General features: G+C 41.6%; 1 protein-coding gene across 13 annotated transcripts in view; it reads left to right on the forward strand.

Moving 5' to 3' along the window:
• The window catches only part of SPDL1 (spindle apparatus coiled-coil protein 1), a 470,586-nt gene that overhangs the window by 413,026 nt on the left and 42,594 nt on the right, over positions 1-14,966 (forward strand). For 11 of the 13 annotated variants that reach the window (XM_073589466.1, XM_073589467.1, XM_073589471.1 and 8 more), the window contains one exon: positions 38-773. In XM_073589466.1, the coding sequence (XP_073445567.1) occupies positions 38-594 (557 nt within the window). In that variant the 3' untranslated portion in view covers positions 595-773. Of the gene's footprint in view, positions 1-37; positions 774-14,966 lie in introns of those variants that run through there. The other 2 variants (XM_073589468.1, XM_073589469.1) reach the window with 1 other exon arrangement.

The following is a 14,966-nucleotide window of genomic DNA, read 5'->3' on the forward strand; positions in this document are numbered from 1 at the left end:
TTGTATAATACTCACATTTATATTTATTCTTTTTTAGAAATTGTGAGAGTGCAAACTCAGAGAAGAAGACGAGAACAACTTCCACTTGACTGTTCAGCTGAAAATGCAGCTAATAGCGAAGCTCTGTCTGTCAGTGGTTTTAATTCAGTTTCCGACAGCAGTCAAAATGAAAACCGAAATATAATTTTGTCAGAAGGTGATACCAAGACTCATGGAGAAGAATCTGCATCTTGTGCTGATCCTGATGTACCAAGGAGTCAAGATATTACAAGTAATACCCAACCTATGAAGGAGAGTAAGAGAGTAAGAATAGCAGAAGACCTAAATGACCCCCACTCATTAAGTAACAAAGATATAACATCTACATCCCCCAGGTCAGTGTCACCTCCAGTTCTTGAACGCAGCATTCAAGAAGGACATAGGTCTTTTATCTGTCGCTTTGTGAACTATGCTCTCCAACTCATTCTGTTTTTCTTAAACTTTGCATGGTGTCTTTTTCCTATTTTTTGGCTTCCTCAGCTTAAAATTTTCAGCCCTTTCAAAAAAAAATTAATGGGTGCATTTTTTTTAGGAAAAAAAAATGATGGTGTTTAACTTTTTTAAATGTGATTTTGTAATTTAATATTAACATAAAACTATGTTAATACAGCACTGACATTTCAGTATGAGTAATAGCTGTTTTTGCTTTTAATGCTTAGTAAGATGCAGTAAGCTAACTTTGTGTTTGTGTGTCCCATTTTTCCCTTCAAGAAATTAAATTATCAATGCTGAGAGGTTTACTTCTTTGTTTTCAAAATTTTACAAATATGTACCTTCACAAAACTGCAAGTCTTGGACAATTAAGAGAAACTATTTTATAAGACTTTATTATATAAAATTAATACCGTATTTTTCGGACTATAAGACGCACCTTTTTCCTCCAAAAATGTGGAGAAAATGGGGGGTGCATCTTACAGTCCGGATGTACCGGCTGTGGTGGGGAGGTGGGGGAGCGGAAGTGACGAGGCAGTGGGTCACAGAGGCAGGAGCCAGCTGCTGAGGCTAACTCCTGTGCCCGCTGCTAAAGGGAAATGAATATTCACTGCATTCCAAACTGAAGGGCAGCTGCCGGAATACTCACTGCTCTACATGCCAGGACTGTGTGCGTGGAGAGCGAGTATTCATTGCTCTTTATTAGCAAGCACAGTGTCAGCCAGAGCCTTCCTGCAGCTGCCAGCATTCATATGTTCCGTGAACTGCCTCCAGAGCTTATTTTTATATGAGGGATGTAGTTACCAGTGTGATGTGTAACGGCCGCTCTCTGCTCTCCTGATAAGCTGTGAATGATAATAACTTGACACATTTGCATGTTCCTTTCAGTGCTTCAGCTTTCATCTCACAGGCAAACAGGTTTTCAATATTGTTGCAATACAGCAAAGCTGAGAGAAGCAAAAAAATGTGTTTGCAAGAAGACTAATTTTGTTTCTCCTGTTCTGTGTTAGTCTCACACTGGTAACTCCCTCTTTTATTTAACCCCTTTCTGACATCAGACGTACTATTCAGTTCATGTTCCCTGGGCCAATTTGACCATGGACGGAATAGCACGTCTCAGCGATCGGCCACGCATATGAGTGGTGTGCGGCCAGGTGCCAGCTAATTCTCACAGATGGACAACCGGCACTAAGTGCCAGGAGCCGTCACAGACCCCTCCCAGTACTTTAACCACCGGAATACTGCGATCGAACATGATCGCTGCATTCCGAGAGCAGGCAGAGGGCCGACAGCCCCTCTGCCTTTGGATTGAAGACCCCGCAACGTGATGCGGGGTCTCGTTCACTGCCATGGCAACTTGATGTCGTCATGACGACATCCGGGTTACCAGAGCTGAGAAACTTCCCAGTCATGCGCGCAGTGCATGATCAGAAAGTCTCTCATGTCAGTGCAGCACTGACAGCTTCTATAGCATGCAGATGCTGCTTCATCTGCATGCTATAGAAGCGATCAGCCTGCAAAAAAATGATTGTCACATAGTGGGACAAAGTGTAAAAGATAGAATAAAGTAAAAAAAAAAATGTAAATAATATTCTATCACTAAATAAATATTTGACTGAAAAAAAAATCTAAACAGTAAAAGTGCACATATTTGGTATCGCCACGTCCGCAACGACCTGACCTATAAAACTGTCCCACTAGTTAACCCCTTTAGTGAACACCATAAAAAAAACTAGGCAAAAAACAAAGCTTTATCAGCATACCGCCAAACAGAAAGTGGAATAACACGCGATCAAAAAGAGAGATGTAACTAAACATGGCGTCCGTGAAAATGTCATCTTGTCCCACATAAACAAACCTCCATAAAACTCCATCACCGGAAAAATAAAAAAGTTATAGCTCTCAGGATAAAGCGATGCAAAAATATTTTTTTATATAAAATAGCTTTTATTGTATGAAAGCGCCAAAACATAAAAAAAGATGTAAATGAGGTATTGCTGTCATCGTACTGACCCGTAGAATAAAACTGCTTTATCAATTTTACCACACGCAGAACGGTAGAAACGCCCTTCATGGATTGCTGGTTTTTGTTCATTCTGCCTCCCAAAAATCGGAATAAAAAGCGATAAAAAAATGGTACCGAAAAGCCCGAAAATGGTACCAATAAAAACGTCAACTCGTCCCACAAAAAAACAAGACCTCACATGACTCTGTTGGCCAAAAATATGGAAAAATTTTAGCTCTGAAAATGTGGTGATGCAAAAACTATTTTTTGCAATAAAAAGCGTCTTTCAGTGTGTGACAGCAGTCAATCATAAAAACCTGCTATATGGCCTCTTTCACACGTCCTGATATTTCCGGTACCGGAGATGTCAGTGTCCATGTGTTTAATACTTGCACACACGGAAGAAGCATTATGAACACGGCTCTTATCATTTGCCCCTGCTCAGCCGGCGAACGACACAAGCATGGGAGAATGATGAGAGCCATGTGAAGCACCAGGAGCTGGGGAACAGCACTTATTGTAACACTTCTTCCCCTACGCTGATGCATGTCACATGGATGACATCCATGTGTGTTATGCGTATGCAAGAGTGCTGGATGTTTTGTGGCCCGTGCGGACATTAAAAAAACGGACATGTCAGCGTATTTTGCCCATGGACACACAGTCCGTGGAAAAACACTGACAGGTGCACAGACCCATTCACTTGAATAGGCAAATAGCGCTCCGTTCCTCCTGAGTGTCTCCGCATAGCTGCCCAATGGTATAAAATTCTGTGACACCTATGGTGTCAATATGATCACTGCACCCCTAGATGAATTCACTGAGAGGTGTAGTTGGTAAAATGGGGTCACTTATGGGGGGGTTCTGCTGTTTTGGCACCTCATGTGCTGTCCCAGTGGGTCATGGCACCTACAAACCATAACAGTAAAATCTGGCACTCCTTCCCTTCTGAGCGCTGCCATGTGCCCAAACAGTGGTCTACCCCCACATATGGGGTATCAGCTTACTCAGGACAAATTGCACAATAACCTTTGCGTCCAATTTCTTCTGTTACCCTTGGTATAGTAAAAAAATGGACCTGAAGTAATTTTTTTGTGAAAAAAAGTTAAATGTTCATTTTTTTTTTTTTTAAACATTCAAAAAATTCCTGTGAAGAACCTAAAGGGTTAATAAACTTCTTGAATGTGGTTTTGAGCACCTTGAGGGGTGCAGTTTTTAGAATGGCGTAACTTTTGGGTATTTTCTCTCATATAGACCCCTCAAAGTGACTTCAAATGTCATGTGGTCCCTAAAAATAAAATGGTGTTGTAAAAATGAGAAATCGCTGGTCAACTTTTAACCCTTATAACTTCCTAACAAAAAAAAATTCTGTTTCCAAAATTGATGTAAAGTAGACATGTGGGAAATATTATTTATTAAGAAATAGGTCAGAAAAGGTCAGAATCATCGGGATCCATGGAAGCATTCCAGAGTTATTACCTCATAAAGGGACAGTGGTCAGAAGTGTAAAAATTGGCCCGGTCATTAACCCCTTAACTCCCTTGGGAGTTAGGGGTTAAGTGTTTTAACACGTAAACAATAAATGAGCTCAGATGACAAATGCTATTAAAATACTATGAGCCCACGTGGAGAAGGTGCATTTTTGCATCTATAAAGCACACATAAATTAATGAATCAAGCAATTATTAATGAGAGGTCTCCACCCCGTTTTATTGTATAGATGTTTTCAAAATGGATTATACATTAGAAAAAGTATACCAATATTTAAATCAAATGCCAGCCCAATGCAAGAGTTAGGGTAATTCAAAAGTTAAGGTAGTAATAGATATAAAGTGCAAGTTCATAAAGCCAAACATCCATTAGGAAAGTAAGGACAAAACCCAGATATTTAGCGACAAGTAAATAAACACTTCGGGAGATAAGTACACATCATAGTTACCAGATGAAACCCTCTGTCGCGCTTTTCACTATGTGTTTCCTCAGAAAGGGAGCCTCAACCTTTATAAAAATTAAATTATTCTGTTCCCGCTATCTACGTACCGCCTTAAATCTGACATTTCCCTCTCCGTGGGTGGCACCACAATAACGCCCAGGCTGCAGGTGTACTGACTAGGTGTTAGGTTTGACACCAATCTTTCCTTCACCTCATACAGCTCTGGCAAAAATTAAGAGACCACTTTCAAATGTTTACTTAGTCTGATTTTTCTCTTTATAGGTATATTTTTGATTAAAATGTAAATTGTTCTTTTAGTCTATGAACTTCTGACAACATGTCTCCAAATTTCCAAGCAATACATTTTGTATTTTTTTCTGACAAAAATGGTCAAAATAAAAAAAAAAAAACATTGCTTTCAGACCTCAAATAATGCAAAGAAAACAAGTTCATAATCATGTAGAAACAACAATACTAATGTTTTAACTCAGGAAGAGTTCAGAAATTAATATTTTGTGGAATAACCATGATTTTTAATCACAGCTTCCTTGCGTCTTGGCATGCTTGCCACCAGTCTTTCACACCGCTTCTGGCGCAAAAATTTAAGTTCTTTAAGAAGTTCTTCTTTGTTTGATGGCTTGTGACAATTCATCATCCTCTTGATTACATTCCAGAGGTTTTCAATGGGGTTCGGGTCTGGAGAATGGGCTACCCATCACAGGGTTTTGATGTGGTGATCTACTAATTTCTGCCAGAGCTGTATATACAATCTCTTGCCCGCTCTTGTCGCTTGCATCTGAAGAACAACTCTAGAATCTACCCCTTTTTCACCATAGAAATAACAAAACCCTTCACTGTTTCCCTGATCCCCTCTTGTCTTGACTACTGTAATTCTCTGTTAATTGGTCTTCCCCTCATTCAACTTTCCCCTCTCCAGTTCATTATTCTTAATGCAGTAGCCAGGTCATCTCTCTGACTAATCGGCACTCAGACACTTCTGCTATGTGTCAGTCATTGTACTGGCTTGCCCATGCATTATAAGATCCAATTTAAATTGCTTGTTCTCACCCACAAAGCTCCTCCACAGTGCAGCACCCCCCTACATGTCATCTCTCATTTCTGTTTATCGGGCTACCTGCTTGTTACACTCTGCAAGCGCTTTCAATTAACATCCACACTAATCCGTTCCTCCCACTCCTGGCTCCAAGACTTCTCCCGATCTGCACTTATTCTTTAGAATGCTCTACCCCAAGAAATTAAGACTAACCACAACTTACACAGTTTTAGGCACTCCCTAAAAACACATCTGTTTAGGGCCGCCTATCACGTTCCTAAATCGAAGTCCTTTTTTCATATAGCACATTCACTATTGAACTTGATTCTCAACCAAACTCCACCGCACCCAAAAGCACCACAATAATTGGCTGGTGACTATCTTATGCAGCCTTTATCTATCCACCAGTTTCCTCAATATAGCTGGACCATCATTGTAAATAAGCACCTGTACTATTTGTGTCCCAACTTACATTGTAGATTTTAAGCTCTTATGAGCAGGGTTGTCATTATTTCCGCTTTAATTATTGTATTATCTTTAACTTTGTTACTTATGACTGTTGTACATGAACTGATGAATTGTAAAGCACTGTGGAATAGGTTGGCGCCATGGCGCTTTCCTAATGGGTGTTGGGCTATATGCACTTGTAATTTGTATCTATTACTACCTGAACTTTTGAGTTATGCTGCCTCTTCCACTGGGTTGGATCTTCTTCAGACATGTGATTGAAATTTCTATATGGCTATATAATTTTCCTATTGGATAACCCCTTTCAAAAGCATCCATATGATACCAATGGGTGGAAACCTCATTAATTGCTTGATTCCTTCATTTATGTGTGCTTTATAGATGCTGGAATGCATCTTCTCCATGTGGGCTCATTTAATAGCATTCGTCATGAGTTCATTTATTGTTTACTTGTTAACACACTTCTTAACCCCCTAGTGACCAAGCCAATTTTTTAAAAATCTGACATGTCATATGTAGTAATTCTGGAATGCTTCAACATATCCCATTGATTGAGATTTTTTTTTGTGACACGTCATACTTTGTTTATGGTAATTTTAGGTTATATTTTGCATTTATTTATAAAAAAAATATCAGAAATTTGACAAAAAAATTAAAATAAAATTGCAATTTTCAAACTTTGATTATTTCTTTAACCCCTTTACCCCCAAGGGTGATTTGCATGTTAATGACCAGGCCAATTTTTACAACTCTGACCACTGTCCCTTTATGAGGTAATAACTCTGGAATGCTTCCATGGATCCCGATGATTCTGACATTTTTTTCTCATGACATATTGTACTTCATGGTAGTGGTAAAATTTCTTTGATATGACTTGCATTTATTTGTGAAAAAAACGGAAATTTTAATTCACGTAAAACAGAGAGAAATGTCGTGCAAAATAGTTAATCTATAACATTTCCCACATGTCTACTTTACATCAGCACAATTTTGGAACAAATTTTTTTTTGTTAGGAAGTTATAAGGGTTAAAAGTTGACCTGTGATTTCTCATTTTTACAACACCTTTTTTTAGAGACCACATCACATTTGAAGTGACTTTGAGTGGTTTATATGATAGAAAATACCCCAAAGAGACACCATTCTAAAAACTGCACCCCTCAAGGTGCTCAAAACCACATCAAGAAGTTTATTAACCCTTCAGTTGAGTCACAGGATTTTTTGGAATGTTTAACCCCTTTCTGACATCCGACGTACTATCCCGTCCATGGGACCCGGGCCCCTATGCCCATGGACGGGATAGTACGTCTAGCGCGATCAGCGGCGCCCACGTGGTGAGCGCCGCTGATCGCGGCCGGGTGTCAGCTGATTATCACAGCTGACACCCGGCACAATGTGTCAGGGGCGGTCACGGACCGCCCCCGACACGTTAACCCCTTGCACACCACGATCAAACATGATCGCGGTGTACCGGGGGGTTAAAGGGAAGCATCGGCAGGGAGGGGGCTCCCTCCGTGCTTCCCTGAGCCCTCCACGGCAGCGCAATGTGCAGCGCTGCTCCGGGGGGCGCCTTTCCTGCAGGCCCCCGAATCCAGGATGGTGACGGGGGCCTTCGGGGGCCTGCAGGAAGCTGGCTTCCTCAGTGCCTGCAAAGCGCAGGCATGAGGAAGCCTTCTGCACTGCCTGTGACAGATTGCTGATCTGTCACAGTGATCTGTGATGTGACAGATCAGCGATCTGTCACAGGACAGTGATGTCCCACCTGGGACAATGTAATAAAGTTAAAAAAAATTTAAAAAAATGTTAAAATAAATATAAAAAAATCGCCAAATAAATTAGAAAAAAAAAAATTCCCCCAAATAAATCCATTTTTTGGAAATAAAAAAAAAAAAAAACAATAAAAGTACACATATTAGGTATCGCCGCGTCCGTAACGACCTGCCCTATAAAACTGTCCCATTAGTTAACCCCTTTAGCGAACCCCTTAAAAAATAAAAAACGAAGCAAAAAATAATGATTTATTATCATACCGCCAAACAAAAAGTGTAATAACGACAGATCAAAAAGACGCATATAAATATCCATGATACCGCTGAAAACGTCATCTTGTCCCGCAAAAAAACGAGCCGCCACACAGCATCATCAGCGAAAAAATAAAAAAGTTATAGCTCACAGAATAAAGCGATGCAAAAATAATTATTTTTTATATAAAATAGTTTTCATTGCATAAAACCGACAAAACATGAAAAAACGACCTAAATGAGGCATCGCTGTAACCATACTGACCTGAAGAATAAAACCGCTTTATCAATTTTATCGCACGCGGAACGGTGTAAACGCACCCACCCCCAAAAAAAATTCATGAAACGCTGGTTTTTGTTCATTCTGCGTCCCAAAAATCGGAATAAAAAGCGATCAAAAAATGTCACGTGCCCGAAAATGATACCAATAAAAACGTCAACTCGTCCCGCAAAAAATAAGACCTCACATGACTCGGTGGGTCAAAATGCAGAAAAATTATAGCTCTCAATATGTGGTGATGCAAAAGCTATTTTTACAATAAAAAGCGTATTTTAGCGTGCGACAGCCGCCAAATATAAAAACCGCCATAAATAGTAAATCAAACCCCCCGTTATCACCCCGTTAGTTAGGGAAAAATAATAAAATAAAAAAAATGTATTTATTTCCATTTTTCCATTAGGGTTAGGGCTAGGGCTGAGATTAGGGTTAGGAGTGTGTTGGGGTTCGGGTTGGAGTTAGAATTGGGGGTTTCCACTGTTTGGGCACATCAGGGGCTCATCAAATGCAACATGGCGTCTGATCTCAATTCCAGCCAATTCTGAGTTGAAAAAGTCAAATGGTGCTCCTTCCCTTCCAAGCTCTGCCATGCGCCCAAGCAGTGTTTTACCCCCACATGCAGGGTATCAGCCTATTCAGGTCAAATTGCAAAACAATTTTTGGGGTCCAATTTCTCCTGTTACCCTTAGGAAAATAAAAAATTGGGGGCAAAAATATCATTTTTGTGGAAAAAAATGATTTTTTTATTTTCACGTCCGAGCGTTATAAACTTCTGTGAAGCACTTGGGGTTCAAAGTGCTCACCACACATCTAGATAAGGTCCGTGGGGGGTCTAGTGTCCAAAATGGGGTCACTTGTGGGGAGTTTCAATAGTTTAGGTACATCAGGGGCTCTCCAAACGCACATGACACCCGCAGACCATTCCATCAAAGTCTGCATTCCAAAATGTCACTACTTCCCTTCCGAGCCCTGACGTGTGTCCATACAGTAGTTTTCTGCCACATATGGCGTGTCAGCGTACTCATGACAAATTGGACAACAACTTTTGGGGTCCAATTTCTCCTGTTACCCTTGGGAAAATGAAAAAATTGGGGACTAATTGATCATGTTTGTGGAAAAAATACGATTTTTTTATTTTCATGCCCGGGCATTATAAACTTCTGTGAAGCCTTTGGGGGTTCAAAGTGCTCACCACACATCTAGATAAGTTCCTTAGGGGGGTCTAGTTTTCAAAATGGGGTCATTTGTGGGGGGTTTCCACTGTTTAGGTACATTAGGGGCTCTCCAAAGGCAACATGACACCCGCAGACCATTCCATCAAAGTCTGCATTCCAAAACGTCACTACTTCCCTTCCGAGCCCCGACGTGTGCCCATACAGTAGTTTTCTCCCACATATGGGGTATCAGCATACTCAGGACAAATTGGACAACAACTTTTGGGGTCCAATTTCTCCTGGTACCCTTGGGAAAATAAAAAAATGGTGACTAAAAGATCATGTTTGTGGAAAAAATACGAATTTTCTATTTTCACGCCCGGGCGTTATAAACTTCTGTGAAGCACTGGGGGGTTCAAAGTGCTCACCACACATCTATATAAGTTCCTTGGGGGGTCTAGTTTATAAAATGGTGTCATTTGTGGGGGATTTCCACAGTTTAGGTACATCAGGGGTTTTCCAATCGCGACATGGTGTCCGATCTCAATTCCAGCCAAAAACGTCAAATGGCGCTGCTTCCCTTCCGAGCTCTGCCATGCGCCCAAATAGTGGTTTACCCCCACATGTGGGGTATCAGCGTACTCAGGACAAATTGCACAATAACTTTTAGGGTCCTGTTACCCTTGGGAAAATAAAAATTGGGGTGAAAAGATCATTTTTGTGGAAAAAATATGATTTTTTAATTGTACCGCTTTACGTTATAAACTTCTGTAAAGCACTTGTGGGTTCAAAGTTCTCACCACATATCTAGATAAGTTCCTTGGGGGGGTCTAGTTTCCAAAATGGGGTCACTTGTAGGGGGTTTCCACTGTTTAGGTACATCAGGGACTCTCCAAACGTGACATGGCGTCCGATCTGAATTCCAGCCAATTTTGCATTGAAAAAGTCAAACGACGCTCCTTCCATTCTGAGCTCGTTCCCCCCCACATATAAGGTATCAGCGTACTCAGGACAAATTGTACAATAACTTTTGCAGTCCAATTTCTCCTGTTACCCTTGGTAAAATAAAAAAAATTGAACCTGAAGTATTTTTTTTGTGAAAAAAAGTTAGATGTTCATTTTTTTTTAAATATTCAAAAAAATTCCTGTGAAGCAACTAAAGGCTTGTTAAACTTCTTGAATGTGGTTTTGAGCACCTTAAGGTGTGCAGTTTTTAGAATGGTGTCACTTTTGGGTATTTTCTATCATATAGACCCCTCAAAGTGGCTTCAAATGTGATGTGGTCCTAAAAATAAAATGGTGTTGTAAAAATGAGAAATCGCAGGTCAACTTTTAACCCTTATAACTTCCTAACAAAAAAAAAATTTTGGTTCCAAAATTGTGCTGATGTAAAGTAAACATGTGGGAAATGTTACTTATTAAGTTTTTTGTGTGCCGTATCTCTGTGATTTAAGGGCATAAAAATTCAAAGTTGGAAAATTGCGAAATTTTCGCCAAATTTCCGTTTTTCTCACAAATAAACGCAAGTTATTTGAATGAAATTTTACCACTAACATGAAGTACAATATGTCACGAGAAAACAATGTCAGAATCACCGTGATCCATGGAAGCGTTTCAGAGTTATGACCTCATAAAGGTACAGTGGTCAGAATTGTAAAAATTGGCCCGGTCATGAACGTGCAAACCACCCTTGGGGGTGAAGGGGTTAAAAGAAAATAAACATTTATTTTTTTTCACAAAAAATTTACTTCAGATCCAATTTGTTTTATTTTACCAAGGGTAACAGGAGAAATTGGACCCCAAAAGTTGTTGTGCAATTTGTCCCGAGTACGCTGATACCCCATATGTAGGGGGGAACCACTGTTTGGGCGCATGGCAGAGCTTTGAAGGGAAGTAGCGCCGTTTTGGAATGCAGACTTTGATGGAATGGTCTGCGGGTGTAATGTTGCGTTTGCAGAGCCCCTGGTGTGCCGAAACAGTAGCAACCCCCCACAAGTGACCCAATTTTGGAAAATAGACCCCCCCAAGGAACTTATCTAGATGTGTTGAGAACTTTGAACCCCCAAGTGCTTCACAGAAGTTTATAACGCAGAGCCGTGAAAATAAATAAATCTTTTTTTTCCTCAAAAATGATTTTTTTTAGCCCGTAATTTTTTATTTTCACAAGGATAACAGGAGAAATTGGACCCCAAAAGTTATTGTGCAATTTGTCCTGAGCACGCGGATACCCCATATGTACGGAGGGAACCACTGTTTGGGTGCATGGCAGAGCTTGGAAGGGAAGTAGCGCCGTTTTGGAATGCATTGCGTTTGCAGAGCCCCTGATGTGCCTAAACAGTAAAAACTTCCCACAAGTGACCCCATTTTGGAAAATAGACCCCCCAAGGAATTTATCTAGATGTGTTGTGAGAACTTTGAACCCCCAAGTGCTTCATAGAAGTTTATAACGCAGAGCCGTCAAATCTTTTTTTCCACAAAAATTATTTTTAGCCCCCAATTTGTTATTTTCCCAAGGGTAACCGGAGAAACTAGACCCCTAAAGTTGTTGTGCAATTTCTCCTGAGTATGCTGATGCCTCATATGTTGGGGTAAACCACTGTTTGGGCACACGCCGGGGCTCAGAAGGGAGGGCGCACCATTTGACTTTTTGAATGCAAAATTGGCTGGAATCAATGATGGCACCATGTGGTGTTTGGAGACCCCCTGATGTGCCTAAACAATGGAAACCCCCCAGTTTTAACTCCAACCCTAACCCCAACACACCCCTAATCCTAACCATAACTCTAACCACAAACTTAATCCCAACCCTAACCACATCCCTAATCCCAACCCTAATCATAACCCAAACACACCCCTATCTCTAATCTGAACCCTAACCTTAATTCCAACCCTACTTCCAGCCCTCATCCTACTTTCAGCCCTCATCCTACTTCCAGCCCTCATCCTACTTCCAGCCCTCATCCTACTTCCAGCCCTCATCCTACTTCCAGCCCTCATCCTACTTCCAGCCGTCATCCTACTTCCAGCCCTCATCCTACTTCCAGCCCTCATCCTACTTCCAGCCCTCATCCTACTTCCAGCCCTCATCCTACTTCCAGCCCTCATCCTACTTCCAGCCCTCATCCTACTTCCAGCCCTCATCCTACTTCCAGCCCTCATCCTACTTCCAGCCCTCATCCTACTTCCAGCCCTCATCCTACTTCCAGCCCTCATCCTACTTCCAGCCCTCATCCTACTTCCAGCCCTAATTTAAGCCTAACTCTAACCCGAATGGAAAAATGAAAATAAATATATTTTCTTTCATTATTTTTCCCTAACTATGGGGGTGATAAAGGGGGGGTTTATTTACTATTTTTTTATTTTGATCACTGATGGGGTCTATCACAGTGACCAAAGTGAACCAATAGGAAAAATCTTCCTATTGTTGCTGGGTGTCGGCCGGCAGACTTCGGCAGGCGCACCGCGCATGCATCTCTCATTTTTTTTCCTGGAAAAAGATGGCGCCCATGGGGGAAGCACGTGGGCCCGTGAGGTACTGGGGGGATCAAGGACCCTATTTTTCTCTCCTCTGATGTGCGATCACAAAACTAACCCCAACACACCCCTATCCCTAATCTCAACACTAACCTTAAATACAAATCAGACATTTTTTTTTTTTTGCGGTTGCTGTTATACGGTTAATAATGGCGATCGCAAAACCAGGGTTGGTAAAAACTGACCCAAATCATGTTCCCTGGGGTCTCGGCTACCCCCGGCAGCCCTGACTCCAGAGAAAATCTGACTCTAGGGGGCACTATACACTTTTTCCACAGCGTCGAATGCCGTTAAAAGGCGTATTGGCGGTCGTTGAGGGGTTAATGATAGAATAAATATTTTTTTATTGTTATTTTTTTAATATTTTTACAGTTCTTTTTTAAAAAAAATTATTTCATTCTTATTACACTTTGTCCCACTATGGGACACTCATTTTGTGCAGGCTAATCGCTTCAATAGCATGCGTCATGCCGCGGGGTCTCCAATCCAAAGGCAGAGGGGCTGTTAGCTCCTCTGCCGGCTCCGGAACAATGATTGCAGTGTTCCAGGAGTTAAAGTGTCGGGAGCGGTCCGTGATTCTCACAGCTGACACCCGGCCGCAGTCAGCCGCACTCCCCCCGTGAGCGTGGCTGATCGCGTATGATGTACTATTCCGTCCATGGGCATTAAGTCCCAGGCCACATGGGCGGAATAGTACGTCCGATGTCACAAAGGGGTTAATCCAGATACTCACACCACACAAAAACATTAAAGGGGTTGTCCGGGCTTTTCACATAATCTCAGTACATATCTGGGCTGCAGAATTATGACAATAAGTAATTTACTTTCTGTCACTAGTTTGCACGGTTTTCTAGATATTCTGAACAGAACGTCCAAGGGGGGGTGTGTTATGGCATTGAAATGAGAACTAGTCGTAACCTCCTACTCTACTCCAAACATGCCCTCTATAGCAACAACCCCACCCTCCATAGCTACAGGCCCTCCCCGTCCACATGAAGCAGCCCTCATCACACAGTAACGAATTCTTCCCCTCCAGCAGCCTCAGTGCAGAGAGCTGCTCCTCCCCCAGACACACGCTGAAAAGTTGGAAAGTGAAACTAGTGAGGAGTGAAAATTGTCCTGTATTCTGGGCCACTCCATGATTACAATACATAACTCATTATCAGTGATTCCTTCCCTCACTGTCCCAGGCTGCTGGCAGCAGTGAGAACAGACTGTGTGATGGCCAGTGATGGGGGTCTGCAGCTTCTAATCTGCACAGGGGATGGCAGTCACTGATGTAATCTGTTGTGTGACAAAGCCTCTGCTGTGTGAATGAGACAGCTCTGTGTCACTGATGTCTTCACACAGCAGCAGATTTGGTGCAGTGTATGTGTGAGCACTGTGTCTCTAATTATTATTATTTATTTATATAGCACCATTGATTCCATGGTGCTGTACATGAGAAGGGGGTTACATACAAATTACAGATATCACTTACAGTAAACAAACTAACAATGACAGACTGATACAGAGTAGAGAGAGGACCCTGCCCTTTCGGGCTTACATGCTACAGGATGGTGGGAAAGGAGACAGTAGGTTGGTGGGTTGCAGCAGTTCCGGTGTTGGTTGAGGTGATATCACCGGTAGTGGTGAGAGAGAAGGAGGTAGCGGGGTCATTGCAGGCTGTAATGACACAAATACTGATGGGAGCAGCCTGTCCCAGAATACAGGACGATTCTTCATGTGGACGGGGAGGGCCTGTAGCTATGGAGGGTGGGGTTGTTGCTACAGAGGGCATGTTTGGAGTAGAGTAGGAGGTTACGACTAGTTCACATTTCATTGCCATAACACCCCCCCCCCCCCTTGGACGTTCTGTTCAGAATATCTAGAAAACCGTACAAACTATTGACAGAAAGTAAATTACTTATTTTCATAATTCTGCAGCCCAGATATGTACTGAGATTATGTGAAAAGCCCGGACAACCCCTTTAATAAAGAACATTTTCCTGATGCCTACTTATATTTGCACCATTTCTAAAATGTTTTTATTTTGTTTTTCAACGATTTT

Source organism: Dendrobates tinctorius, unplaced genomic scaffold, assembly GCF_039654945.1.
Source record: "Dendrobates tinctorius isolate UK_male_01 unplaced genomic scaffold, ASM3965494v1 ptg000108l, whole genome shotgun sequence".
Lineage (NCBI taxonomy): Eukaryota > Metazoa > Chordata > Amphibia > Anura > Dendrobatidae > Dendrobates > Dendrobates tinctorius.